The 27,919-nt window shown below is 49.7% G+C and overlaps 13 protein-coding genes across 13 annotated transcripts; 6 read left to right on the forward strand and 7 right to left on the reverse strand.

The window, feature by feature from the left end:
- Positions 1 to 280: 280 nt before the first annotated feature.
- UREG_06716 (uncharacterized protein) lies at positions 281 to 800 on the reverse strand (the record flags this gene model as incomplete). Its single annotated transcript, XM_002583703.1, has 4 exons — positions 281 to 316; positions 406 to 508; positions 672 to 723; positions 794 to 800. The coding sequence occupies 4 exons, from the start codon at positions 798 to 800 to the stop codon at positions 281 to 283; spliced, it is 198 nt and encodes a 65-aa protein (XP_002583749.1).
- Positions 801 to 1,497: 697 nt separating this feature from the next.
- Positions 1,498 to 2,557, forward strand: UREG_06717 (ATP synthase F1, epsilon subunit; the record flags this gene model as incomplete). The annotated part of the gene is made up of 6 exons (XM_002583704.1): positions 1,498 to 1,629; positions 1,708 to 1,730; positions 1,832 to 1,962; positions 2,062 to 2,150; positions 2,233 to 2,322; positions 2,501 to 2,557. The coding sequence occupies 6 exons, from the start codon at positions 1,498 to 1,500 to the stop codon at positions 2,555 to 2,557; spliced, it is 522 nt and encodes a 173-aa protein (XP_002583750.1).
- Positions 2,558 to 3,088: 531 nt separating this feature from the next.
- On the reverse strand, positions 3,089 to 4,721 carry UREG_06718 (uncharacterized protein; the record flags this gene model as incomplete). Its single annotated transcript, XM_002583705.1, has 2 exons — positions 3,089 to 4,669; positions 4,719 to 4,721. The coding sequence occupies 2 exons, from the start codon at positions 4,719 to 4,721 to the stop codon at positions 3,089 to 3,091; spliced, it is 1,584 nt and encodes a 527-aa protein (XP_002583751.1).
- Positions 4,722 to 6,055: 1,334 nt separating this feature from the next.
- On the forward strand, positions 6,056 to 7,096 carry UREG_06719 (uncharacterized protein; the record flags this gene model as incomplete). The annotated part of the gene is made up of 4 exons (XM_002583706.1): positions 6,056 to 6,096; positions 6,155 to 6,172; positions 6,228 to 6,540; positions 6,731 to 7,096. 4 exons carry the CDS (start codon positions 6,056 to 6,058, stop codon positions 7,094 to 7,096), a joined length of 738 nt encoding a protein of 245 aa, XP_002583752.1.
- Positions 7,097 to 7,861: 765 nt separating this feature from the next.
- Positions 7,862 to 9,602, reverse strand: UREG_06720 (uncharacterized protein; the record flags this gene model as incomplete). Its single annotated transcript, XM_002583707.1, has 3 exons — positions 7,862 to 8,078; positions 8,135 to 8,332; positions 8,389 to 9,602. 3 exons carry the CDS (start codon positions 9,600 to 9,602, stop codon positions 7,862 to 7,864), a joined length of 1,629 nt encoding a protein of 542 aa, XP_002583753.1.
- A 425-nt stretch (positions 9,603 to 10,027) lies between these two features.
- UREG_06721 (uncharacterized protein) lies at positions 10,028 to 10,562 on the forward strand (the record flags this gene model as incomplete). Its single annotated transcript, XM_002583708.1, has 2 exons — positions 10,028 to 10,102; positions 10,188 to 10,562. 2 exons carry the CDS (start codon positions 10,028 to 10,030, stop codon positions 10,560 to 10,562), a joined length of 450 nt encoding a protein of 149 aa, XP_002583754.1.
- Positions 10,563 to 11,418: 856 nt separating this feature from the next.
- On the reverse strand, positions 11,419 to 12,643 carry UREG_06722 (uncharacterized protein; the record flags this gene model as incomplete). Its single annotated transcript, XM_002583709.1, has 3 exons — positions 11,419 to 12,121; positions 12,180 to 12,475; positions 12,545 to 12,643. The coding sequence occupies 3 exons, from the start codon at positions 12,641 to 12,643 to the stop codon at positions 11,419 to 11,421; spliced, it is 1,098 nt and encodes a 365-aa protein (XP_002583755.1).
- A 512-nt stretch (positions 12,644 to 13,155) lies between these two features.
- Positions 13,156 to 13,774, forward strand: UREG_06723 (deoxyuridine 5'-triphosphate nucleotidohydrolase; the record flags this gene model as incomplete). Its single annotated transcript, XM_002583710.1, has 3 exons — positions 13,156 to 13,381; positions 13,453 to 13,625; positions 13,694 to 13,774. The coding sequence occupies 3 exons, from the start codon at positions 13,156 to 13,158 to the stop codon at positions 13,772 to 13,774; spliced, it is 480 nt and encodes a 159-aa protein (XP_002583756.1).
- A 346-nt stretch (positions 13,775 to 14,120) lies between these two features.
- UREG_06724 (uncharacterized protein) lies at positions 14,121 to 15,512 on the reverse strand (the record flags this gene model as incomplete). Its single annotated transcript, XM_002583711.1, has 4 exons — positions 14,121 to 14,814; positions 14,903 to 15,020; positions 15,091 to 15,303; positions 15,449 to 15,512. 4 exons carry the CDS (start codon positions 15,510 to 15,512, stop codon positions 14,121 to 14,123), a joined length of 1,089 nt encoding a protein of 362 aa, XP_002583757.1.
- A 1,552-nt stretch (positions 15,513 to 17,064) lies between these two features.
- On the reverse strand, positions 17,065 to 18,696 carry UREG_06725 (uncharacterized protein; the record flags this gene model as incomplete). Its single annotated transcript, XM_002583712.1, has 1 exon — positions 17,065 to 18,696. The coding sequence occupies one exon, from the start codon at positions 18,694 to 18,696 to the stop codon at positions 17,065 to 17,067; it is 1,632 nt and encodes a 543-aa protein (XP_002583758.1).
- A 928-nt stretch (positions 18,697 to 19,624) lies between these two features.
- Positions 19,625 to 20,472, reverse strand: UREG_06726 (uncharacterized protein; the record flags this gene model as incomplete). The annotated part of the gene is made up of 3 exons (XM_002583713.1): positions 19,625 to 20,119; positions 20,172 to 20,316; positions 20,384 to 20,472. 3 exons carry the CDS (start codon positions 20,470 to 20,472, stop codon positions 19,625 to 19,627), a joined length of 729 nt encoding a protein of 242 aa, XP_002583759.1.
- Positions 20,473 to 21,198: 726 nt separating this feature from the next.
- Positions 21,199 to 25,073, forward strand: UREG_06727 (uncharacterized protein; the record flags this gene model as incomplete). The annotated part of the gene is made up of 3 exons (XM_002583714.1): positions 21,199 to 23,231; positions 23,310 to 23,421; positions 23,475 to 25,073. 3 exons carry the CDS (start codon positions 21,199 to 21,201, stop codon positions 25,071 to 25,073), a joined length of 3,744 nt encoding a protein of 1,247 aa, XP_002583760.1.
- Positions 25,074 to 26,956: 1,883 nt separating this feature from the next.
- On the forward strand, positions 26,957 to 27,710 carry UREG_06728 (phosphoribosylglycinamide formyltransferase; the record flags this gene model as incomplete). The annotated part of the gene is made up of 2 exons (XM_002583715.1): positions 26,957 to 27,367; positions 27,450 to 27,710. The coding sequence occupies 2 exons, from the start codon at positions 26,957 to 26,959 to the stop codon at positions 27,708 to 27,710; spliced, it is 672 nt and encodes a 223-aa protein (XP_002583761.1).
- Between the last annotated feature and the right edge of the window lie 209 nt (positions 27,711 to 27,919).

Genomic DNA, 27,919 nt, shown 5'->3' on the forward strand with positions numbered 1-27,919 from the left:
AAACGCAAGCTTGGTTAAGGATGTGAATTCCCACGATATATCAATACCTGCACGCCTAAGTCCATAGGAAGGAGACGGGATCAGAGGGGTGACGGTTCAAAGCGGGAAACCCTGGAAAAAAGAAACCAGCGCCGACCCATCTTGCATTATTATCAAAGCTTGAGAACCTTCTCCCTCATTCTTCCCTGTGTGGGCTAGACAGGAGCGGGAAAAACTATGCTGGTTTATGGACATAGCAACATGGCACATTTGAAGGATTTATTTCGATTTTTCATTTCGTTTATGCGGACTCTCTCTTTCCCTCCTTGACCTCCTTCTGTAGATATTCGTTAGCAGGTGTCGTTTGTCGCAGAGCAAATTTGATTCCCAGGGCCTGGCTGCAGAGTAAAAAACGGTCGAACGTACCAAAGCCTTCATGGTGCCGTGGAGAGCATGTCTGTGGTTCCGTCTGAATTTGGGGTCAACACCCTTAAGCGAGGGATAACGGTGAGTCTTTGGCTTTTTGATCCTATCGAATAGATATACCGGTTAGTCCTGCTGCGTGGTTCATTGTTCACTGTCTGGACGTTCGCTCAAGGCCTCTGTTTGTCCAGTATAAGGATAAACGCAAAAGGGGTCCCATTGGCCATGCATTGTATATTTCGAAAGACTCAGAATCACGAGTTACGTACCCGTTTCGGTGGGCTTTCTTGTTCTGGTTGTGTTGCGACGAGTTCTTTGATTCTGCGAGGCCACAATGTTAGCCACAGCGTGGAGAATTTCCTTTTTCTTTCGCAGGTTTGTGAATACGTACTGGCCATCTTGACGGTCTGATCGCAACAATGCGGGTTGTTGAGAGAATCGGGATGGTGATAGCGGCGTCGGACGTTCACAGCTTTCTCGTCGTTGAAGACCACAAGCTAATCTAATCTAGTTGTGGGATCTCGCTTACTTTAGCATGGCAAGACGCTAGTCCGGATTAGGCTATATAGAAACATGTCGCGACATCTCCAGAGCTGCAGACTGGCGATGGCTTTTGGCAAGTTAATTAGATATTAGGGATATACCTAGGAACCTATACGCGACATACTTTTTGTATCTGAGTCCTGCACCTTTCATGGAATTGGGCAAACGAGACCACAGCTGGCATTTAGAGGTCACAAAAGTCGAGTCTAAAAGCGGCATTGAGAGCCTGCTATCTTCAGTTCGATACAGTCTCCCCGCCTATGAAACCCAGTGATCTATACCTCGCAAGCCCGTAAACCCGGTAGCCTATTTATCATCTCCAGATGGTATGCTCTAATTGAGTTATTCCTTTCAGGATAACCGCCCTGCCCGTCCACGAGTAATATTATCACGTGATATTATATATCAAATTAGGCCTAGCGCCGAATACTGCCATCCCGACCAATCCAAACCTTAAGCCTTTGAAACCGACGACGTCCACCAGACAATTCGAAGGCCCTCCCACCCGTCAATTCAAGACACCGCGTCTCGTCCCCGTTGGAAATATTCACAATGTTCTCAGTGCGCTTCGCCCGCTCTGCTCTGAGAGCACGGCCCGCCGCCTTCAGAGTTCCAATTCAGCAGAGAACATATGCGCAAGCCGTCGCCGAGAAGTTACGGCTCTCTCTAGTTTTGCCGCATGAGGTACGGGACGGGAACGATTGAATGTGCTTATTAGGGTATTTGGAACGATTTTTGCTAATATTTGTGTGTTTCGGTTAGACTATCTACAAATCCGCCGATGTGTACGACTACTCCAGCCTCCGTGGGAAGACGTGCTTGATTATACCATCAGGACGCCCTGGGGACGAAAATAAACGCTAATATGTGCCATTGAAATTAATAGTGTCCAAGTGAACATTGCCGCAGAGTCCGGAGACATGGGTATTCTCTCCAGCCACGTTCCCAGCATCGAACAGTTGAGACCCGGCCCCATCGAGATTATCGAAGAAAATGGCCAGACCAAGAAGTTTTTCCGTACGTGATAAGGCGGGCCCGATCGCTCCTCCCAACCCCTTTTATTTTCTTCCGCAGCATACTTGATTCAGCGGCTAACCATGTTCTCACCGTCCACAGTTGCTGGCGGTTTCGCCGTCGTCCAGCCCGACTCCAACCTCAGCATTAACGCCGTCGAAGGTTTCCCTCTTGAAGATTTCAGTGCTGATGTAAGTTCAATTCTTTTACTAGCGGAAGTTAAAATGGCATAATCGATGACTCTAAGCTATGATTCTAACAACCACGTCATAGGCTGTCAAATCTCAAATCGCTGAAGCCCAGAAGGTCGTTGCCAGCACTGGAAGCGAACAAGATATTGCGGAAGCTAAGGTTGAGTTAGAGGTGAGCAGTCCAACTTTCCCGGTCAGATTTCATAGGGATCATTGCTAATCATGGTCCGATAGGTCCTGGGAAAGCCTTCAGGCTGCCATGAAATAGACTGGAGTGTACATATATATTTTCACTGACACCCATGCTGCAATGCTAAACATGTAGAACTATTGCGTTCGCTTTCTCTCAGCGTTATCTACGCTTCGGCCTGATTATTGCCCCTACGATCTCACTACAGTTTTCGTAAACAATGTAAAGCGTATGTTCAAAGAGTGTCCGGACTCGCAAAAAGCGCCACTGTTTGATTTCCTATCGATAACGGCCGGAATTTGGAACAAAAGGTCCAGCCTTTGCTCCATTTGCCGTCCCAAGAGCATTATAATATTCGTCATGTCCATGGTATCAACTGGTTTTATTCAAGGGATAGCGGGCGTGTTGTTTGCACCAAAGGGGAGTATGTAAATCGAATCAAATAGAACAAATTATTTTTGAACAGTGGTTGTACACATAGAGGCCACTAACTCAATATCAAAGGCAAAGGGATAAAAAGAAATCGAGTCTCCGAAAAAAGCCTAGAAACATCACAATCGATGATTTAAATCGCCCAATCCAACGCCAGGGCATAAAACCTACCTTTATCATGTATATCCGTTTGTCTGGTTACCCAAATATCCTGAATATTCCAATTCATCCATCGTATATCCCATGAAAAACATCACATGTCCATTCGTTATGTATGTGCATGAACGGCATAAAGAGTTGACGGCTAGGCAGCTCATCATGTAAACTCCACACGACTTCCCTGTCGTGCTTGCGTTCTTCGCTCTGCCCGTCGTCGCCCACTCCGGCTAGCGAAGCTACTACTCAAGTCTGTGCTAGCCAAAGGAGAAGTTATGGGCCTAGCAGCTGGTATGGGCGGCGGAGGTATCGGGGCTGAAAGGTCATCGCCTGCCGGTGGATTTGCGCCAGGTTGAGAGATTGGTGGCGCTGGCGGAGGAGCAGACGGGCCGGCGCTCGCGATGGATGAATTCGCGTTCTGCATTTCCTGTGCCTGTTGCCGTTCTCGTTCTTCCACTCGCCGCCAGTGATCGTCGCCCTCACCTCCAGATAACGAGGTTTCACGCCGCCGGCGTCCAGATCTCGTACGGTCCTTGCGCCTCGCTTCACGATTTGCTTCCGCCTCCTCTCTAGTCAATTGCCGTAATGTAACGCGCCGCCCATTGTTATGCAATTTCACCTTGATCGACACAGGGGGCGATTCGACGGAATCATTCTGTGTCCCGCTAAACCGGTGTGGGTTTGATGGCCCTGCCACTCCCTCGGCCACAGCGCCGGCGGCCGCCGTTTTAGGAGCCGGTCCTTGCTCGAGAGAAGTCACTGTTTCCGAACCTGTAAGTTCGTGGAGGTGTGGTGGGACAGGAGGGACATCGCTTGGTGTAGATTGCAAACCATCTGCGTCGCTCAGCCCAGTCACCTCGCTAGCGGATGCATATCGTCGTTCACCCCTTCGGTGCGGCCTACCGTCTCCCGTATATCTCCTTTCTCTCATCATGCGTTCGCTTTCCAAATCGGCCCTCCTGATCTCTTCAAGGCGTCGTTCTTCGTCCCGAGCCCCACGCTTCCTGAATAGTCCTTTGATTGCACCGAGCATTCCCACTCCAAACAAAGCATTTCGAGCTCCATGCCCTCCGTCGGTTCTGTGCGTAAATTCAGATTCGGTGTACTGGCTTTGAGGCAAACTTGGAGGCCCGTCATATCGATGACGGTGATTTGGAGGTGGTGGTCGTCCTTCTTCAACCCTACTCACTGAATAATCGTCATCAAAACTCTCCGTGGCGGTGTGCGCTGGACGATATCTTCCGGATTCAGCATCGCTCTCGCGGTCACGGCGCTTATCGAAAAAGCGCTTTGCCAGCCACGCCCCACCTGCAAGACCACCAACTTGGAACAACCTTTTTTTCCAGCCGCTTTGATGTTCACTCTCTGATTTCTCATCGACGTACGGCGTTCTCTCCGAAGTAGCATCGGTTGGACTTCTACTCCTTGATCGCCTCCGAAATCGACTACCTAGCATGGCGGCTCCGGCCCCAATGGCTCCCGCACCGGCAAGTCGACCGACATTACTATGGCCATGCCTGTCCTCAATAACCTCTGGTCCAGATAGATAACTGCCTCGGTCGTAGTCCAGACCTACACGTCGTTCATGAAGATACGAAAGTGCGAAATAAGCGACAAGCAAAGCGAACATGGCCAGGGCGTATAGAATGAACAAAGACAATGGAGACCCATAGAGTGTGAGGCCAAGAGGTATTTGGGCGAGTCCAAGGAGCGCCGTGGCCCTCCCCAACCATTGGTGAAGCTACCATCAATGTTAGTAAAGAAATCTCGTTGAACCATGTTTCCCTTACCATTAATGTGAAAGGCAGATGTATCTTCCGTTTGCCTTTGAGCCGCTTATGAACCAACCAGCCCCATAATATCTGGGATATGACCAAAACGTATAACGCGAGTCCGATGCCATGATGTGGGTTTGTCAAGCTTCTTTTAGGGCCTACTGCGAACCAGCCGGTGACGAATATAACCGTGGTGAGAAGTAAAGTGAGGATCTGCATCCATATGTGCAATCGAAGGGCCCAATACGGGCTTCGTGAATAGAATCGAGCTATCAATATAGAGATAGGAACGAGCCCGAGAAAGGTTATCGCCGCTATGATACCGTGGCCACGGATGAGGGAGTGGTATCCCGCCATATTTTTAAATCGGTTACCCATTCCTGGAAGTGGTGAGTCCCATGGTACTGCAGGCAGCCGGTTTAGCAGAGTATGACTAACCATTATATTGCATCGTTGCGAAGTTAAGGCCCATAAGGTTTGGTAAGAGGAAGGTATTCCGCTGCGAGTCCCATGTTCCGTCTCCAACATTCAATGTTTTACTGGAGTATGTGCTGCTCCCCGGCGGAGCTAGCTGCGGGAAGGGAGACATTGCTCAAAGTCGTATCTCAAGGGTTCAGCAATGCTGTAATATGGCACTTGTACCGTCGCGCCCCGTCGGAGTCAGCAGAGGTGATCTTTATAGACCCCTCGCTCCGGGGCATAGACCATTCGTTCTCAAATCCGGTGCGATCGGACGGGTGGTCGTTCAAATAGATATATAGGTTGGTAGTTGACCGATAAAGAGTGGCTTATTGCTGCCTCACTCGGGTAGCGACTGGGCTAGAAAAAAGCGAGTGGTTTCAGCTGAATGTCAAGTATGAATACCTCAAGCGGAGCGGTGAATGAGCGGCTGCGAGGCGAACCTCGAGTATTGTAGGAATAAGGCGACCTGCTGCAGGCTGAGGAGGCGTAGGATCAGAGAGGGAAGAGTACAGATCTCGTCGAAAAAACGCAATTCGACCCAGGAGGCGTCAATCTTGCGGTTTCATCTGCCGTGCGCTGGAGCTCGAGGCACGTCGGGCAGCTCGCTGGCGGGGAAACCAACAACGGTTTGCCGTATCGGGCTTAGCGTCGCCAGCTCATATCCAGGCCAACGCCCTGCTTAGGTAAGCAGATATAGTAAGTTTGGAAAGTTTCGGACCGTATTGTTACGCCGCATCTGATAAGATAAGCCAGGTCAGGGTCACGAGACCCAGCGGCGCACGGACCATCGCCTGCGCTTCGGCTCATCTGACCATATAATACAGAGCACAACCCGCGGCCCTCCAGGCGATATTTCTGGAGCTGTGCCACCTGGTCTATCCGCTTTTGAAATGGCCTCACAGGGCGAAGTGTTTGCCAGGGCGATATCACGGTAACTATGCGCCTCCAAACTTTCAGGATAGACGCTGATATTGGTATTCAACCCACAGCCTGATCGGCTGGATATAGTACGTGCCTCTTCCGTTGCGTCCTTATTGTGCTCTAACACGATGCCCATTCTAGTATGTTTTGCTGGTCCGCCTCATTCTACCCTCAGCCGATCCTTAACTGGCGCCGCCGTTCCACTCACGGGTTAGCGATCGACTTCCCAACAACCAATGTCCTAGGCTTCATCTGCTACGCCATCTATACCACCGCATTCCTCTACTCTCCTACAATACGCGAACAATACGCCGCACGGCACCCAATATCGCCAGAACCATCGGTGCGCATCAACGATTTTGCATTCGCCGTCCACGCCGTGATCCTGAGTGCCACGGTATACAGCCAGTTCTTCCCGTGGATTTGGAGATTCAAGGTATCAAAATCCCAGAGGGTGAGTAGGCCCGTTGCGGGCATATTCTGGGGATGCATCTGCGCTGTTGTTGGTATGACCGTCTGGGTGGCGTCAAAGGGCGGCAATGATCCACAGAGCTGGGCCTGGATAGATGTCGTATGCCTTCCCGCACCCCGGCCTGTCATCCGTGCCCCACTTGTGGGCGATTGCCATAGTCTGACCTCCGTAGATTTACACCATCTCTTACGTGAAGCTCGTCGTCACCGTGATCAAGTACATCCCGCAGGCCTGGGTGAATTATAAGCGCAAATCCACCATTGGTTGGAGCATTGGTCAGATTCTCTTTGATTTTTCTGGCGGCGTTCTCTCGATCCTACAGCTTGTCATTGACTCGGCCTTGGAGGATGATTGGAGTGGGATTACCGGTAACCCTATTAAGCTGGCACTGGGTAACGTGAGCATATTTTTCGACCTCATTTTCATGGCCCAGCATTATATTATTTACCCAGACAAGCGCGTCGCTCTAAAAGATGATGATGATGATGGATTATCCAGGCCGCTCTTGGTCGACAATGAGCGGGAAATTGTGCCATAGTTACCCTTATCATTTTTGGACTAGTTGATAGATATTATCAGATATAATTTTGAATACCTTGACACGCCTTAAATCACCTTCATTATTGAAACAATTGGCCACAGCAACCATCAGAGGGCAAATAAAAAATAACATGAGTAATTCATGAACTATCCTGGTATAATCTTCCTCGTAACGTAAACACTTCCTTAGGTAGTGGATCAAAAGGTTATGGAATCTGCGTCTAGTCAATTCAATCCCAAGCTCGTACATTTATATGTTCCTGTTGCAAGCAAACAAAAAAAAGAGAATTCTATCAAAGAGGCTAATAATGCGAGAGGGTGTAGAAGTCATATACTAAATTCCAGCCAGACTTCATATGTCCTTCTGTGAAATACCTTATCCAGCAATGCTAGCCAGGCTATATATAACACCTAACCCCAATATTGATAACAGGCCCAAAGAGATCATATGCTTGAAATTGGAGTAAGCGAAGAAAACCAAACAGGAAGTATATGTGCAGCAGGCCCCATGAAGGGATGGATCTGTAAGGGTACTTTTGGACTTCTTTTCCATGTGAGATCAGGAAAGGGAAAACCGCAACCCAGACGTCTTCCATGAAGATAAAAAGCATAAACATATATACGAAGATAATATATGCAAAGTCGTGACTCGTCACATGTCTTCTTTTCCCCTCGAAACTCCGTAACGACTGAAATGGGGTTGAGGTACTTCAATCGAAGCAATTAATATATAACGAATCCAGGATTCGCAAACAGGCTACCTTTACTCCGATAACCACACCCTGGCATTGCCGGGATAGCCCAAAAGTGAGATACCAAAATTGACACCATCGAAGTGTGAAGGCGAAAATGCAACAAAATTGAGGAAATTCATGCCCGCCGGCGCCGACCTCGGGCTACACCTTCTGACCCTAATGGAGAGGACTTCTCGTAGCAATGGATCTTCTTTATCTTTATCTGGGTGCTGCGCTCGAACGTGCCTAGCCACAGATGTTAATACAACAGGAGTGCCGCAAATGTCCATATTGTAACTTACCGCTGGAGATTGTCTGGCCGAGGATAACGCCGTTGTTGATCCGAACAAAATGGACAGATATACCCGGGAGAGTCATGGACTAGGCCATGCCGTATCATTTCATTTTTCCGTTTGAACCCCCTACGGCCTTTACTTCGAGAACAGTCTTTCACGGGACAATAATATGGTCTGTTATCGGAATGTACATTTGCATGAGAGCTGTAAGATAAGTAAGTTCGTGGCCCTTCATAAAAGTTTTGTTATCATATGCTTACTTGAGAAGATACTGGGTCTGAAACGGTTCCGCGGTACAGCCAGGGTAGTCGCACTTGAAGCCGCCTGTATTTTGGGGCGTGGAAGTTTTAACACGCTTGTTAAAGGGTAATGGCTCTTCAGGCTCATCTTTCCCAGGCTCTACTGGCGTAGGATACCCCGCAGCAGGGCTTCCTGTAAAGTGAGAGCTAGTGTCACCAGGGGACTGAGACTGAGAGCACTCAGCGTTCAACTGTGGTGCCCAAATAGTGTTTTGCGGTCCACCAGTAATGGGCTTGAGCGAAAGGCTTGGCAAGTCTTTTGAGCTAGCGGGCGAAAGGTGTCCGAAAGTGGCTGCACGGCGAAATGAAGGTGGGATATATTGGGGCTCCAGCGTTGTCAAGGTTGGGAAACGTGCGGGCTCTTCAAAAGAGCCCCCTACTAAAGTTTTTATTGAGGGTAAATTTCGGCCAGAATCCGGCGACCCAATGGATTGCGGAGGAGATAAGGCTGGGAGAGAGGCATGATAACTTTGAGGAAGGCGAGGGTCTTTATGGCTTGGGTGGGCTAGTTCCTCCTGTCTCGGTAATCTTCCTGATAAAGTTCGATCTTCGGGATTTGAATTGATCCTAGGCAACTGATATCCGAACTTTGGCTCCTGGGAGTGCATTCGGCTGCGGTATGGAATTCTGTCATGCTCACTAGAAGCTTGTTCTTGGTGAATCTGAGTCGATTCGTTCGGCTCTTCCCAGTCATCTTGATTATTCAAAAGATTGAGAAGGTCCTGTGGCTTCCTTTGCTGAACCTTTGTCTCTTCATCCGGTGGCATGCTCTTTAGCTCACATGCTGAATTTGCGCACGGAGGCACATCGTTCGTGGAGGTATCCCGATGCTTTTCTGATTGTACTTGTTCCACTCCATCATCAGCTTCACTTGTATCAGACGGCGAATCCGAGTGTAGGGGCGCCTCTTTAAGCTGATATGCTAGATCGGGCCGGTTAGAGTCTAAGTTTTGGATTATTAGCTGGATCCCTATTGATGTTTCACGGCCTTTCCAGCGTCGGTGAGAACCCTTACGGACACGTCCAGAGGGACTTTCCTTTTCTTTTGGGCTTTCGCTTTTCTCTGGAAGAAACGGGGGAGGAGTATCTTCGTGAGGCCGGAGATCGGGTTTGACTTGTTCGAGCGGAGGAGTGGTAGGGCGAAGGTCGTCTGAATCATAGACTTCGTCGTACATGGTTGTATTTATGACACATGCCACATTTAATGTCGGCGATATCAAAGGTTTTGCATGGAAATATCAAGCCGTGGTGCGCAAGTAGCAGTATAACAAAATGGGAGGACCGGAAGCCGGCGGAGTCTCAAGACACAGTTCCGCAACTGAATAAACCGAAAGGAAGGAGCGTACTCGAGCTAAGAGTTGGTATGTAAGGATGTATGACTGCTTGCTAGGACACAGTTAGTCTTGGATCTCTTGGGGCTCAAATCCTCAACAATTCGGGGCGCATTGCAACTTTGACAAAGGCGAGAAGGGGATGTAAAATTTAAGGGACATAGTCCATCAGGCTTGTGAATGAAGAAAGCGGATGAGCTGTAGTCGAGAGAGATACATGTATTTGGGAGCAACTCATTCAATTGGCTGGTAAGCTGGGGCCAAGAACCATGTCGAATCGAGATGCCTTCAGAAGCGAAACAAGCGACCCACGGAGCCTCTCTGAGCAGCAGAGCAACGATATCGTGAACTTCGGGGAGAGATTAGAAGAGTGACTAACTTCTAAAAAATCATAAATCAGAGGATATATCGGCGACGCAAATACTGCAGGTTATGTGTGCAAAGGCTCCGCAACGCGCGGGGCAAGCGGAGCAAAGAGCAGCGGGCGCATTGCAGTTTTTTGCACAGGAGAAGAAAGCATGGATCAAGGGAGGTGTTGCAACCTCACACGACGAGGCCAGTGGACGGCAGACAGACGCGGAAGTGGCTGAGATTGATGCTCAAGAGCACAAGGATCACCAGGACGTTGATGGACGGTCGTCGGTTGAGAAATCACTCGCACTCTGCCAAAAGCGGTTAAAGCAGCCAGCGAGCCCCATGCACCTGCAGAGCCTCAATCAGCTGACTGGCCCCAGCGTTCAAGCGGGATTCGGCCCATCGTCACCACTCGTCCTCTGCATCATTCCAGCACTTGGGCTCTGCTGAAGACCGCTGTGACTGCCATCCCACCCACGATGACTTGTGGTTCTACTCCTCTTCTGCACAGTTCTAAAACGCCTGGTTCGCGAAAGAGACGGCGTTTGGTCTGCGCCATGGGTGGAGTCGAAACTCTGTCTCCAATAATCACCCCGATTCTGCCCTCAGTCTGAACGATTGAGTCTTGCGCTGAAAGCTTGTTCTCAGAGCGATCATGGGTACCTGCGGGATTTCGCTCAACTGTCCAGCCTGGAATGTCGAACTGGAGTGTGTTTCTCGGCACATCAGCGATTGCGAACCCGCTTGATGAGTTGTTCTGGTGTCAGTTGGCTGGCCTGGATACGAGGCTTTCATGGAACGCTAGTGGACGGCTTATCCGCTCCCACCAGCATCATCTTGCAGGGGTTGCGCCCTGTGGAGTTTTCCGGCTGAGCAAATCACAGCTGCTCGCCGCTTTTAACATCCGTCTCTTCACAAAGAGCTGTCCCTTTCGATCACATCGTTGCAGTCTGTCTCAAGTCGTATTCCCTCCTTGCCTGCCACGAGGAGCCGTTCATAGGGTAATCGAGGAATTCAAGATCCAAATCGCGTGATCCGCGTGGACCCTGTCAAAGAGCCAGAGCCCCCAAATTATCGAACAGAGGGTTCCCCAACAAAATTTCACTTGCTGATGTCAAGATAAATAATACGGGCTCAATGCTCGGAGCCCAAGCCAATAGTAAATCACGTATTTGTTCCACATTACGGAGTACTCAATTCTGAAATCTGATTTCTGAAAGGCCTACTCCGTACCCGAGGTATACAAAACCATCTAAAGAGCTAGAAAGGGCGATTGTGTCCGTCTAATGTTCTGTGGAACGCAAAACTACAGTTTAGCCTTCCGACGTGCGTTCTCCTTCAATTTGCTGACCCTTTCATATGAACGAAGCGCAAATGGGCCCATTTGCGATCCGTAATCTTTCGCCCTTGCACTGCTTGCCTGCCTCACAGCATATCGAGCTGCGATCCCTTGCATGATCACTGAACCTCGAAATCCGTGGAAGGCGTCACCCCACATTAACTCCGATGTCGGGTTCCACCCAGCAATTTTGCGGTACCATTCAACGCATTCTTCGCGCGTTGGAAGGCCTGGAACAGCCTCCGGTGAGAACTCCAGAGTAGTGTTAGGAGTTCCGCCTGTGTGCATATATGGCCCAGTTAAGTTACAGAAGTCGGACAGAGGATGGCCGATAGTCGCCATCTCCCAGTCCAACACCCCGATTACCCTGGGTTCCGTCTTGTGGAAAACCATATTGTCAATTTTATAGTCACCATGAACGAATGTGCCTCGATCTTTGGGCTGCTGGTCTTTGTTTGAGAAGAATTCCACCATCTCATCAAAGTGCGGCAAATTACCCACGGGAATTTTGGTCTCAATATCAACCGTGTCTGCTTGTGCTTTGGAAATGGTTTTAAAGGTTGCAATCTGCCGATCATAGAACCCCGATGGCCGTCCGAACCCTTCCATGCCAATGGCCTTTGGGTTGACCCGATGAAACTTTGCCAATGTTTCAACCGCGTCTTTCCAACTACAACGATATATCAGCATTGAATCCGCAAGCAGCTCTTTACATCGGTAATCCATACATTGCTTTTCTTTCCTTTTGGCTCACACCAGGAATGGCAGGATCCGTGAATATACGTCCGTCCAAAAACTCCATTATATAAAACGCCGTTCCGATGACGCTATCATCTTCACACAAACAGATGGCTTTTGGCACCGGGACATCTGTCTTTTCGAGCGCATGTATGATTTGATACTCTCTGTCTACCCGGTGTGCTGTTTTCGAAAGGAGCTTGCCAGGTGGCTTCTTTCGCATAACGTATTTTTTGCCATCGGAAGCTGTGAGGAGGTAGGTTGGGTTCGATTGGCCAAAGCCAAACTGGTGGTTAAAGAAGAAATCAATAACCTAGTCCCTTGAAACTTCTTGGTCGGGAGGAAACAAACAAACCTGTTTGACATCCAGGGGAGTCTTTATCGACGGGACATTCTGCTCAAGATATCGCTCGAACGCTGGGATGTCAATTGGTTGACGTACAACCCCGGCCATCTTTGTGTCACAATGAAAGAGCTATTGAAAGATTTTCTGTGGGAGAATCGACTGCTGAGTCCCGTCGACACATCTCAAAGGGGAACAGGCCAAATAATAAATCTGAGATCCAGTGTCCATCGTTTCGTCCGGGGATGCTCTGGCGGTAACAACCGGGTACCGAGGCTACTGGGCGGGCAACCTCCACTCATGCGCGCTAGCCCTATTTGCTTTAGCGTTATTCCCCCAATGACATTGAACCGCGCTAAGCTTCATTCGGGTAAGCTCGCTACAGTCAAGCTTTTGGCACGTGCCACCGCGTCTGGACGCGCTTCGGCGCGTTGTCAGCGGTAAACGTCCAAAGTCCGCTTCTCTGGCATTAACATTTAAAACTCCCCGGCTTCAGAATCCGATCTATTACCATGACAAAAGAAACTACTCCTCCTCCTCAATCCAAGAACGACAACAACTCTTCTCATCCTCCCCCGTCCCTCCCAAATTCCCCGCTCGCAAAACGCCCCAAAACCACAAGCATGGCGTCAGTGACTGAGTCTTCCACTCCCGCCGTGACTTCCCTCTCCCAAAACACACTTCCTCCACTGTTGGTGAAGAAGCTAGTACCACAAGCTCAGGCACCAACACGCGGCTCAGCTTTTGCCGCCGGGTACGATCTCTACGCCGCAAAAGAGACCGTGATCCCAACCAAGGGCAAGGGCCTCGTAGACACCGGACTTGCCATTGCCGTGCCCGATGGAACATGTAAGACTCCCCACGCAGGCTTTTTGTTTTCACTTGAATGGTGTGGACTGATACGGGCCTCGCCCTGTTAGACGGAAGAATCGCGCCTCGAAGCGGGCTCGCCGCTAAGAATTTCATTGATACCGGTGCCGGGGTGATCGACGCGGATTACCGCGGCGAAGTCAAGGTTTTGCTGTTCAATTTTTCCGATGTCGATTTTACCGTAAAGCAAGGGGACAGGGTGGCACAGCTTGTTCTAGAGCGGGTGAGCAATGTCCTTTGTGCAACGTCCTTTTGGCAAAGCGGCGCGGTGAAGCTAACCTGTCGGCGCAGATATATACCCCGGATGTGCAAGTTGTTGAGCAACTAGAGGAAAGCGTACGAGGAGCCGGTGGATTTGGCAGTACCGGCTAAAGATGGAGCTGATAGCATTCAATCTCTGACTATGAATCTCGACATGTTTCGGTTGTTAGATTAGCCTCACCGATGATACTCATGATAGACATGAGCCTGCTGATATGATATCCTTAGATTAAGGCTAATCACGTCTGGTAGCCTGACCCCCATATTTCTAATGTGAAGCGTACGAAGCATAAACACACAATCTCTGCTTGAAAGACATTTATGTATATTCATATATTACTGGACGCTGTGACTCTACAACGGTGAAAATTTCACAGATCTATATAAAGCAGGCCATATATCACACAATAATTATTTCAAAAAAATGTATGAAAAAGACCATAGGGTACCGTCCTCGTCATTGGGACCATTCCTGGGCGAAATATTTGATTACCGGACTTTTCAGCAAATCCACGTTGCGTACAAGCCTGATTTCTGCAGCTTTCGTCCGACGGAGATACGCTCTCTTTTCAACAGCAGCTTTGCGCTCAACGTCCGGCATCCCTGCTAATTCGGGGTCTTGTTCGTCCTGTTTCACGTACTTTGCTAGCTCCGCACTTCTGGCCAGCATAGTCCTTTCTAAAACCGCATTCATGCTAGCGAGGACAATTTCGGTCGCCTTCGCCAAGGGCAAATCTGTGGCTAAAACGTGATCAGGAGATACCCACGCACGAGTTTCACGTAATGGGGGTGATGTGGGTTCAGCGGCAAAGACAGCTTCGCGAAGCCTTGCGACCGTTAATGCAGCAAACATGTCACCCGTCCCGCTGAAGAAACAATCCAAAAATGGGACATCTATCTTGAAGAGGCGCGCCGAACCATCGGATCTCATTGTCGAGCCGACTATCATAAGTGCGTTTGTTCTGTGGTCTTGGGTGCTGACGGAACCATCCGCGGTTGCCAGGGATGCCGACGACGACGATGATGACGACGTGGCGCTAGGAAGCTGTACTGAGGTTACAATAACGTGTGGAACGTTGTAGATGCGATGGATGGCGGCAATTGCATCAGCCAGGTTCGCCAAGGACAAAATTTTTATCCCCGAAAGAAGTCTGTGTTGTGTATCGTATGGTTAATGGCGGAATGTCCAGGTCTTGCTACCGCTCTCTCAACGCTAGATTTGCTTCATGGGATACTCACTCAGCTTCAAATTGATTTGGTAATATTAAATCCGCGTGTGGGATTAAGTCCTTGTAAGCAGGCACCACGTCTTCATTGACGTATATGCGCCCTTGGTCTCCCATCACCGGGTCGAGAACTGGGGTGCTACCACGTTAATGATTTGTACAACACGTGGCATACGCAGAACTGCAAATAGGATAACACACCCCAGAAGAAGGAACCAGGCTGCTGGAGAGATTTCTTTCTGAGATCCATGCCAATTGCTCCGACAGCCTCCACTGCAGTTGCGCTCGGCGCATAGCCGGTCAATAGCACGTCAAAATCAGTCAAATAACTCTGCCGCAAACCATCATACAGAGAAGCTATTTCCTGAGCTGATGACTTCGTCCCTTTGAATTGGCGATAGCCTGTATGGTTACCTATGAGCCATTGTAAGTAACTCTGGATTCTAAAAGAGATTTCCAAGCCAAAAGTTCAACAGGATTGCCAAATCAGCACCATTTCCCCTTCGAAAAGGAGGAGTTTAACATTGAGACAAAACATCGGGAAGCCATGGGATCTCACTGAAGTGAACTGTGTTTAATGCAGCAACCTCACAGCCCATAGCTTGCATCACAAAGGTCGCCATCGTATTTCCCACGTATCTGCACGACTCCATATGTCAGGCTAGATTACTTTTTCAGCAATCACATACACGGCGGTACCCCTTGCTTCCACTGGAAAGGCACTATGAAATCATGCATATGAAAATGGCTGGAAACGACGGAAGAATGGTGATGCCACAACATGCTTATTATAGTCGAACTGGGCGATAGAAGTTGAGACAAAGTCACATACCCATAGACAACCTGCACGAAAGATTAGCCGGGTGCTTCTCAAAGGGACAGGCATTCATACATGGCTTGCAATGGCCAAGACCCGTGTCTCAGGCGCGGGTAGGTCAGAAGCCATTGTTTCTATACACCGTATCTAAGGATAAAATGCCCTTGGGAGCTTATGTGCCTCATCTCAACCGCAGAATTGCTTCCTTGACTGGAAGCCAGGACAGTCATGTGAACCTCCGGCACAAACGATACTCGGATCAACAAATAGCCGAGCCGAGCGAATCCGTTTCGAGATTATGTAATAAGCCCTTTCGGGCCGACGGCTCGCTGAGCTGATTCGGGAGACCCCAGTTCATCCATCGCGCTTCCAATTGCCTGCAATCTACGGAATACAGTGTTGCTTAGCAAGGAATTGTTTAAAAAGATACGGAGTAATACAGAAAGAAATAAGACACAAATCACAGGAAAAGCAAATTGGCGGCCCCTGTCCGCAGTTCTGGACGCTTCGATCATCTGGATTATCTGCTATGAAGCTTGGAGCCACAATTCTCATGCTGGCCCAGTTGCTAAATGAATACAATGCTATGGAGTACTCCGTAGATTTGATTTGATTTTAAAGCCCTGTTCACATACTCTTGCCACTGAGAGGAGTTTGTATGCCTCGATCTCACAGCCAGCGATAGAGATCTCGGCCTCTGGAGGAGAAGCCTGGATCCTCATTGACATGGAACTAAGAATCCAATTCTATAAATTATGGTCCAGGTCGACGCCGTGCATCTGATTTACGTACCACTTTTAGGCGATATTCACACTTTCATGCTTGACTAAGAAGATTTTGAGCTGTCTGATGCATGGATAAGTCGGATGATAGAGAGTTCCAAAAGGGGAATATTCTCAAATTCCGCAAAACTAGTCATAATCTGCCGCGGAAGGATAGTTCACTAGGTGCGAGGCGCAATAACACAATGATAGCGTATTGATATGATTAGATTTTCTAACAAAATCGAAATCGGATCTAAACACTCATTGGCCCAAGAACAAATGAGCACTTTTTACTCCATACTGCAATGCTTTTCAGCTATCAGCTTGGTTCTACACCGAGCTACCACATCTAAATATAACAAGCTTTGCCAAAAATTATTACAGGAGGATTCAATGTAAGGTCTAATTTTTTATTATTAGTTGAACACCCAGATACTCGAACCACTTAACAGGGGGCGGGAAATATGTATGTCACACATGGGTCACCTTGCTATCTAAAATATACAGCTTGAGAAGATAAAAGGGAGTATTGAAAAAAAGGCCTAAATTCATGATTCAATATGTTTCGCGGGACTAGGTTTTATAAATATGTGATCATGCCTTTCCGCCCAGAAACTCTTGCGGCGGCCAGTCCTCGTAATCCAACTCGACGTACATATCCTTTGGCCGCCATTCTTCTGGTAACATTAAGAAGAGCTCAAGCATATTGGCACTACAACGCATTCCATTGTAGACAGCGTCTTGTTCCCACTCACCACCAATTGTCTCCTCATCAACGGCTGTAGGCACACCATTCTCGCTTCTCATGCTGGGGCCAGTCTGCTTGACAGAAAACATCTTCCAGGCCCAGTGGCCGCGTCCACTCAGGGTTGCGGAGGGGGTAATATCCACGTCAAGTTCTTTTGCCCGCGCCTCCAGCGCAGTTAGGTACTTTGGATTGGGACTTTGCCGCGCCTCAGCGACGAGGAACGCGTTGGGCGATGTGTCTGGGAGCAGTTCATCAAACAACTTTTCGTAATTGGCGTAGATGGCAGCTCGAATGCAAGCCTCGCGCATTTCGGGCCGTAGATTCGCGAGCGTTCGGTACGTTTCCGGCCTCGCCACGTTAGGGAACCATATCAGATAAGGAAGCTGGCTGGACGGAATGGCCCGGTTGTTCGCAATCCGTGATAGGTCGTTGTTCATGATGTGCCGTGCAGTGATAGCAGCCTGGATATGGTCCCAATTGTGCATGTAAAACGGCTGATCCTCAGCGGGAGGATTCTGTTGGGTTGACCACCTCTTTGCAAAGAGAGAGTTATGATAGATGCCGCGGACGACGCAAAAATTCTCTTTGGGTATCATTGTAGGCCTACGAAGCCGTACATAGCGGTCGATGTCGCCGTAGTATGCGGCCATGAGGATGAGAAGGTCCTTATTACCTGCTGGTAAGTCAAGGGGTAACGGTGAGTATAGAAGCTCCAGCATTGGGTCAGTACTGATTTCAACCTCAGATTCGTCCAAACTCTGGTCTTCGGTAATATTGAAAATCATTTCATCGTATCCTTTATCGTCAATGAGGCCTCCAAAGAGATCATCTTCATCATCCTCCACCCCAGTGGGTTTCCTAAACCTTTGTCTTTTTTGCAGCATAGAGCATACCGCAGTATCGCCGTTCAGATAAGCCGGCTTGCTAGCCTCTGATGTTTTGATCACACGGTAATAGTCGTCCATCACCGCGTAGCGGACTGGTTGCGCCATGATATGCGCGAAGATGGCATCACTCCTAGCATCTCGAGCTTCCTCAGCAACACTGACTTCAGGGAGAATGTCTAGCTCCAGGTACAGGTCAGTGTATCCCGCGACAGCGCATGCCCTCGCTACCTGGTATTTCATAGACGGGTACCGCCTAGCAAGTTGTCGGTATGTCTCTTCCGATGCTACCTCTGGGTGCCAGATGCAGTAAGGCACCTCTTCGGGTCGGCTGGCCGGGTCCAAGTCGGGGATGCGATCGCTCATGATGGCACGGGCGTTCAGGGCCCGGGTGAATTCGGGGTGGCCTGGGCAGCCAAACAATATCGATGCATCGTTTGTTGCAAACGACTCATGGTATCGGATACCGCGGATCACACAGAGTCTTGTTATCGCGTGGCCAAGCGCGGTGGGCAGCCGTTCGCCCCGTAAAGCTGCTCTCGTTTCAAGATAGTCGAATTTCTGCGATTGAAGGCGCTGTTCGAGGGACGCCATGGCTGATCATGAGACGTTTTCTCTTCTGCTTCTTTTCTTTTTTCTCAATCGTTTCTCGGTTTAATTTAACTAAGCAGGGGATACAAGGATCACGGAAATGACCCCTCGTTACCAACACGGCGGCCTGCTGCTCGGTGAGAACTGAAGACAAAGGATGCTGCTCTGGACGCTCTGGACGGAGTCCTTGTGATACTCGTTCGAGAGCTTCGAGAAATATCAAAATTGCCTCGCTGCCTAAAACTCCGCCACCCAACAGTTAACTGACGATTTCGTTCTGCAGGGCTGTCCTCCCAGGTCCCAGGATCATGCTATTCCAGATACCCGATCATCGCTGCAGGTGCAGGTGACCTTAACCAACATGAAGGATCTTATTACTCGAGTCCGTGCATCGTTCTGCAGGAACCTCGATGCTACAGCACTGCGCTGGTGTAACCTTTCTAATCAGGGTGAAGCTCAGGTCACCGGCTGCAACATCTTCCTCGCACTCAACTGCTCCCTCTCGCCGGCAGCCAAGGACCCGAGTGGGAATTCTCTCGACAGGGCCTCCTTGCCATCAGGCCGCGAGAACCAACTGACATACGGACGTTGCCCGCACTGACCATGGGAAAATTTCCACCGATGCAGAGGCAACAGCAGATGTATCCTACGTTTGCGGTCCAAGCTCTTGGAGGACGGAAGTGGCGAGATATTGCGCCCTTGAGGACTCAGCAGAGGAAGAACTTCGCTGAAACTCATGGCCAGGTCAAGGGTTTGCCCGGCTGTTGGCCCGAGATTCATTATTACGGATCGATTGCAAGTCAAGCCATGAGATACCCACAAATATCCTATCGCCAATTGTTAAACTACAGCGACGAGTGAGGCAGAGAAGAGTCAAAGTAGTATTTGATTATTATTTGACTAAACTTTCTAACGGCTGCATAAAACTGATCTAATCGCAATATTCGATCACCTGGAGGCTAGCATCAAGGGCGCGAACGTTGTTACTATGACCACCTTTGGCATTCTCGTCAAATCTTTCTTTCAACTGTGCCCTCGTCAGATTGGGATTGGCACGAAGGGTTTCCTGCGGGTCAATAGTTTGGTATTCGATGCCGCCCCGTGATTTCTTTTGGTACTTGGGCTCGATGTCTGAGTTATTTTCAAAAAACGTCCTGCTGGTTGCCTCCACGCGCGACGTGAAGATGCGGAGGACGCTATTCTTCGCCTCCTTGCGCAAATCTTCGTCTGCTTTCGGGAGCTTCTGTGCTATAAAATCGGTCACTTTCGCCAGCAGTTTATCGTAGTCCTTGCTTTTGCCGCCGTCTGTATGGACTCGTCCTGGCGTCACCGGCCCCGCGAAGTCTCCGTCCACGACCTTCTTCGCAGTGTCCTCCAGCGGCGGTATCTCTGGATATTTCCCGCTGAAAACGTTGGCTGGTTTCGACTATCCTCAATTGTAAGTAGTTTTCACTGAACAAGTTGGCGGGGGGTCTTACAGGGTCCATGATAAACTCGAGGAACTGGTTCATACTGCACGGTGTACCCCCTGTGCCCAAAACTTTGGCGCATCCTGTTCCGATTGTCGTCGGTTTGCCATCATTGATCTTGCAATCAAGCAGATAGGCATAGTAGAACATGCATCTTAACGGCACTGATCAGTATTTTCTCTGTGGTAAATCGGAGAGGCATTGTCCGCCTGAGCACTAACCTCTCATACCCTCCTGGAATCGAGTAGCCCTGAGCAACGCTCGCGAGATAGCTAACCAGGAGAAAAACGATGTTGATGAATGCGAACATCTTCCTGGCTTTGGCAACCGAAGAAAGAGAGACTGGAAAAAAGAGCGGAAAACAGTTCGCCTTGAACCTCTGAAATGTCGCATGCGAGCGAAGTTTCCCCGACAGAGGTTCTGGCAGTTTTATGATTCCTTCTCCGGTGATTACTCTTGAGCTCCCATACGGGATCCAACATGACATCTGCTCCCCACCCTGCAGGGACAGGCCGCATGGCATGAGGGTCGGCCCCAGCCGGGATGGATCGACCAGGATTCGGATCCTGGGAAGAGGGAAAAAATATCCCTGGTTTCTGAGGCTGAAGTGCCATCCAACATCTAACCATTGGATGTTCTTCGCTCGCGCAGTTTGCAACCCCTTTGAGCTCCCGACCAAAAATTTCTCTTTGCCACCCACCTTATTGATGGGAACCCAAGAAGTTTCCGAGGAAGCAACTGCTACTGTCAACAATCGAAGCGGGGCCAAGCGTCAGGGAAGCGTGAAGAGATCCCGCTTCTGAAATTGGCATCGAATATGACTCTTGGACTCGGCGAGGCGGGATTGGGTGGAAGTTTTCCGGCAGATATAGTTACCGCTCCGGTTCTTTGCGACCTATATAAGCCGTATATTCGTTTGCTATGGATGAACCGGCTGGTGTGAATTGGCATTTCAGTTCTCCTCACTTCTGGCATCCTCACTCTCTTTTGTTGATTCTGACTTCTATCATAACTCTTGATCGGGGAGGGCGCCGTCATGTGGCTCCCCCCGCTGCTGTCTCTCGTTCTCTATTTCCCTATTTCCTTTGTTTCAGCAAAATCCACTCCCTCCTTTTCACCATCCGAATTTGAGCGTCGCGTCGCTGGATGGCAGAGTCAGTTTCAAGATTCCCCGCCTGGTATCCCGAAAAAATGCCCCGTATTTTGCGAAGAGGTCGGCCTTGATCCCGTGGGATGGTCCGGTTACTCCAGCCCAGATGCCCTCAAAGGGTGCAACGAAACGATGCTTCTAGACTTCCCAGTGCATCGCTCTCTGGATGACCCGAACCTTGGAATTGGCGTCCGGGCTTGTGTGGCAGAGTACTCTTCGACGTCCCTAAAAACTTCCCCGTCCAACGATAACTCCTGTATTTCTGCCTTCGCTAGCAGCAAAGTCGAGCGTAAAGACGAGGTCCACATCACACAGTCAGGGAAGCCCTCTAAGAATGCCGCCTCTGACACTGTGGCTGCGGCCAGTCAATTGAGAAACTACTTGGCTTCCGATGCGTCGTCGTGCACAAGCAATAGCACTATCACTTTCGCCTTCTCGGGGGATGCGGTCGTGGGCTTGTACGCCGGCGCGATGCTGAAACAGCAAGGAGTGATGGCGTCCCTCTTAAATCAGTTCATCGATGAAGCCGAGCATGGAAAACTTATCACTGCCGATACGGTAGTGGTAGAGCTATGTGGTTCAAAGGACAGAGGTTCCGACTTTGCTTTTGGTATTGCGGTCAGCACATCGGCCAACATTGGTCTCGTTCAAGATGCCGTTAAGGAGTGGAGTTCGGGCCGTTGCGCTAAGACACCTGGAGACAACACTTCTCGACGATGGAAAAATGTCACCTTCAAAACCCCTCCAGCTGCGGATGCTCCTGATTCCTTGTCGAAGTTTCAAGCCGGTATCGCTGGGCGTAGTCATATTCTCGTTCCCCGCGGCGATTGCAGAACCATTTCGGTAGACTCAGGCGACTCATGCGCATCCCTGGCATCGAAGTGTGGCGTCTCCGGTTCGGATTTTACCAAATACAACCCTGGGTCAAAATTTTGCTCGACTCTAGCGGTTGGACAGCGAGTCTGCTGCTCGGCGGGGGATCTCCCTGATATCAGGCCGAAGCCCAAACCCGACGGGCACTGTGCCGACTACACAACACAGGCAGGCGACTTCTGTGCCAAAATCGCAGCCTCGAACGGTCTCACGGTAGATGATCTTGAAGAGTTTAACAAAGACACTTGGGCCTGGAACGGCTGCAAGAAGCTGCAATCTCAATTCAGGATGTGCCTTAGCAAGGGTAAACCACCCATGCCGGCACCGATGGCGAATGCAATCTGTGGTCCCCAGGTTCCCGGCACAGAACCGCCCATCGATGGCGTCGAACTCAAGGACTTGAATCCGTGTCCCATCAAAGCATGCTGCAACGTCTGGGGCCAGTGTGGTGTTACGGAAGATTTCTGCAACGAAGAAAAAGAGGATAACCCCAACTACTGCGTTGCAAGCTGCGGGATGGATATCGTCAAGAGCGACCCGCCAGCTGAATATATCAAAATCGGTTATTTTGAAGCATTCAATTGGAACCGGCCGTGCTTGAATGCACACATTGACTGGATCGACTGGAAAGGCGACGGCTATACCCACATTCACTATGGTTTTGCATCCATCACCAGAAATTTCGAAATTGATGTGAGCGAGTACCAGCTCGAATTCGATCGGTTCAAGGCGCTTAAGGGTGTCAAGCGCATCGTGTCATTTGGCGGTTGGGGGTTCAGCACAGAACCAGCCACGTACGACATCTTACGCAGCGCACTCGCGGAGGACAATCGCCTGAAGTTCAAGGAAAACGTGGTCAAGTTTATCAACGAACATGACTTGGATGGTGTTGACTTTGATTGGGAGTATCCGGGCGCGCCAGATATTCCAGGCATCCCTCCGGGGAAGCCAGAAGATGCAGTGAATTACTTGCTCTTCCTTTTTGTCCTCTGGGGAGATCTCCCAAGCGAGAAATCCCTGTCTATTGCTGCTCCTGCTAGTTACTGGTATGTAATCCCTCTTACATTTTGAACACTTTCTGCCAGGTCTGTCGCATTTGATCCTCATGACTGACTTCCGATTAGGTATCTGAAACAATTCCCGATAGACCTCATGTCCCAAGTTGTTGATTATATCGTGTACATGACGTATGACCTTCATGGTCAATGGGATTATAAGATACCTTTCGTCAATCCGGTAAGAATTCTCGTTCCAAAAGACGGAACGCCAGTGCCTAACAAAACGTATAGGGCTGCCCGAATTCCATGGGGAACTGCTTACGATCCCACGTCAACCTCACGGAGACAACGAACGCCCTCGCCATGGTTACAAAGGCTGGCGCTCCGTCGAACAAAATTATCGTTGGCGTGTCAAGCTATGGACGATCGTTCAAAATGACCCAGGCTGGATGTCATGGCGAAACGTGCACATTTGTCGGACCCGAATCCGGTGCCAAAAAGGGCGAATGCACAGACACGGCGGGCTATGTCTCCAACGCCGAGATAGAGAAGATTATCAAGGAGAACGACAACATATTAAGGCTGGACGACCACGAAAAGGACCTTCATAACATTCTAGTCTACAACGACACGGAGTGGGTTGCATATATGGATAGCAAAAACAAGGCCGCGCGCCGAAAGATGTACCAGGGCTTGAACATGGGCGGCACCGTCGATTGGGCGGTCGACCTTGAGAAAAGCTTAGATGACGAGGACCATCTCGGCGAGGACCTAGACGTTATTTACCCGCCGTGCAACGATGACCTGGACACTGTTGACGAAATCGTGAAAGCTGCAGATAAGCTTCCGGGGCGGTGTGTTGAGCAGTACCTGGCACGCGCACTATCGATTGAGCTCAAATCAGCGCTCGAAAAGTACGACCAAATCCTCAAGGACGGCTACGACAGAAAGTTTGGATACTACTCCAAGGCGGTCAAAAAATCTTGGGAAGCGGCCATGGATACCATCTACCAGCATCACATACCGGAATATTTTAACTGTCTTCAGCAAGTTCCCACCGGGGATGACAAGTATAAAAACGAAACAGGCGTGTGCCCGCCTGAATTCGAAGGCCACGCCTACAGTGTCTTCCTGATCCCCAAGGACGAAGACAAGTTCTTCAAATGGGTGGCGGAAAAATTTCAGGTGTTGGAAGACTGGATATTCTTTGATAAGTTCTTTTTCGCTATATGCCTGGGGGATCCAGAGGTGGAGTGTAAAGACTACGGCTGGATACACGGCATCCCCAAAATCCGCTCTAATGCTGAGGTGCCCAATCCGAAGAAATCGATTGCCGACGCTCTAAAAGAGTTGCGTGACACGCAATCCTACCTGGCAGATGTGATGGAGGAACTCAGATTCGAAGTATTTGACGGTTTTGCAGCAGACGTGGTCGACGGCGCCGCGGTTCCGGTTTACATGGTCAAAGAGGCCATTGCCAACATGGAAGAGGTCGCCGAGATTGGCGAGGAGATTGAAGAAGAGGAACGCAAGCGCTTTATCCTCCTGTTCCTGACGGCGTTCTTGTTTGTGCTTCCAGGTCTGGGACAGGGCCTCGCAGCCGTCACGGGGCTGGCCGTCATTGCGCGTATCACTGCGCTCGTGGCCGAAATTGGGGGTGCAGCACTCAGTCTTCACGAAATTGCCGAGAACCCCACAGACCCGGCAAATGTGTTCCTGAACATTTTCGGTGCAGTTCTGGGTGCCGCTGCGTTACGGAACGCTGGCAAGCTTTCCGATGCCGCCAAGATCAAGAGAGGTTTGAGCGGCGCCAAGCTGGGTGAATTGGGCGACAACGTGAAGAAGGCTGTTGAGAAGATTTCGCCGTTGGTAAAGGCGTGTCGCAGGTAAGAGACCTGGAATATGAGGTTCTGCTCGAGTAGATCAAGACATGTACAGAGTAGTAGAGAGAGTTGAAGTCTGCGGTGCGTGGTGCCGATTAGTTAATAATCAACCAAGTTTACATAATCGCATATTATCTTAGTAATCACATTCACCGAAGGGAAAAAGGCTGATCCGTTCCGACTTTCTATTTCGGACCTCCCGCATATATCCGGAGAACATCTCAGAATGCACCCAGCTTCTCGTCCGGCTTTGTCAGTTGTAAAGGATTCCTGAACAAAAACCATGGCGTCTCTTGCTCCTGGGCATGCCCTCACCGGAAACTATTATTGGAATTAACATATCCTCAGCCTTCTCAAGGGAGGTCAATGGTCATCCCACGTGGAATTATTCCTAGTGTCCCGAAGGTTTCCCAGTTGTTTGTTCCGTTACATCCTCACATCTGGAGCTAATCCTGTCGCTCAGGGCGATCATCTGCGCTGGTATCTAGGGAGATTCAGGCGTTTGAGGGGCTATAATTGTCGAAGATCCTCAATCTATTTACAGGCACGTGGATAATCAGTTGAATGACATGACGCTCGCGTTTCATCTCAAAGTGACTAAACAAGCCTAGCCGTTTTGATGCGGATACTCTACCGAGGAATCACCAAGATCCGTCCATTAGAGATGGTCCCAAGGAAAACGAAAACTCCTTGCAATTTCGTTGGGCGTAGAATTAACCCATGATCATCGACCAGACTCAACTACATAAGAGGTCGCTGAATCTCGGGCGCGGTCAACCACTTCAAAAACTCTTCGCTTTCATTGAATGTCATGAAGCTCTTGCAAGACACCCAAGCACTAGTGACCTTGGGTCAATTAATCGCATCAAGTAGTTTTTGAAAAGAGAAGCATTTATAAACCAGGTTGAGGGCCAACTTTCTTGAATTGATTCAAAATTCCCTTAGTTTCAAGGACTCCTTGAAATTGCATCAAAATAATAGTGTCAAACATTAAGCCATTGGACAGTTCTATGGGGCTGCCAGCTTTATGTGTAGTATCCTTCGAAAGCTTGGTATCATAGGAGGGTTATAGGAAGAGCAACCACGAAGTCAATAAAAGGCCCACAGACTTACATTGAAATTCAGTAAGATAGCAAAAAGGGGCTTGATCGGAATGTGCTTTGAAATCTGGGGGCGAAGGTAGTTCTCAGCCTCTCTCGAGATGTGCACCTGCTTAGCACCACCCGCAAAAATGTGAATGTCAACGACACCACTGGGTACTCGTGAAAGCATCTTCAGCCTAGAGAGAGCTTAATATGCCATGCTCATTCCGGCAGCTAGCTCGATGTCACTCAATAGGCCGGGCTATTACCAGGTTGTTTAGCATAGCATTCAAGAGCCAACCCATAATGGTATTGAGCTGGGCGACATCGGTGGGCTCTTAGGGAAGCTTGGTATGGGTATCATGCAGCTTGAGCTCTTGGGTATTGAAATATTGTGATCAAGAGCGGCAGATGTCTCGATGTGGTCAACAGAAGCAAGATCGTACTCACAGGCAGCCCGTACCGCACCCATGTGCGTTTTTGCCTCATGAAGTGTGCGAAAGATCTCGGGAGGCATCACGAGAGTCCGAAGTTAGTCCGCCAATCTTCAATTTCAAATGGTGAATTGGAAGATGTTTGGACCAAAGGGCCGCACGAGTCGGTGTTGTCGATAATATCGTCAACGCGAACGGTGGGATTGAGGGGCAGCCGTGTTCCTCGTGTGAAAGTCAAAATAAAAAAACAACCCCGCCGCATCAGCTACAAAACCGCAACCCCGAGCTCAACTGCGCCCAGCTCAGACCTTTAATCCCTCTTCGTGATTCGCATCGAGAAAGGCAAAAAGAGAAGGGGAAAAACCAGAGAAGCAATGGCTGGCCCAACGCGTCTCACAGTCCTAATCTCCGGCAGCGGCACCAACCTCCAAGCTGTCATCGACAGCATCGCAGCACACCAATTACCCGCGACCGTCATTCGAGTGATATCCAACAAGAAGAACGCATTCGGCCTCGAACGTGCCCAGCGCGCGGGGATCCCGACCCATTACCACAACCTCCTAAAGTACAAAAACGCCCATCCACCGACGGACGAGGGCGTCAAGAAGGCTCGGGAAGAGTACGATGCGGAACTGGCGCGGCTGGTGCTGGCCGATGGACCGGAGATAGTGGCGTGCTTGGGCTTCCTGCATATCTTGTCGAACACATTTTTGGATCCGCTGGAGAAGGCCAAGGTGGATATTATCAATCTACATCCTGCGCTGCCGGGGCAGTTCAATGGGGCTGTGAGTATTCCAAAGTGCTTGGCCTTGAGTTGAAAGTTGTTTTCACGTAAATTGATGAAGGCTACTGACTGTTTGTTGGCAGCATGCTATTGAGCGGGCACAGGCAGCTTGGTTAGAAGGGAAGATTGATAAAACCGGTGTGATGATCCACAGGGTTATAGCGGAAGTGGATATGGGGAAGCCACTGTTGGTGAGAGAGATACCGTTTATCAAAGGCGTCGATGAAGACCTCGCAGCACTCCAAAAGAGAATACATGAGATTGAATGGAAAGTGGTCGTAGAAGGGATTGAAATCGCAATAAATGAGCGGCACGCGAAGGGACAAGCTATCAGCGCCTCGTAGGAGAGACTGGAGGGGGACACTCCGACGATCCCTTTTGAATGTGCCGCCGTGGAGGATTATGCGAGACTCGCGTTCCGGAAAGCATGATGTCGTGACTGGCTTTCGCACAAAATTATGACTTTTGTGAATATACATCCCATCGCTTCCAGAGAGTTATATATCCAGATGTGCTCTTCCCGATCCCACCTGGGTCGATGCGCTTGACGCAT

This window comes from Uncinocarpus reesii, genomic scaffold (assembly GCF_000003515.1).
Source record: "Uncinocarpus reesii 1704 scaffold_4 genomic scaffold, whole genome shotgun sequence".
Lineage (NCBI taxonomy): Eukaryota > Fungi > Ascomycota > Eurotiomycetes > Onygenales > Onygenaceae > Uncinocarpus > Uncinocarpus reesii.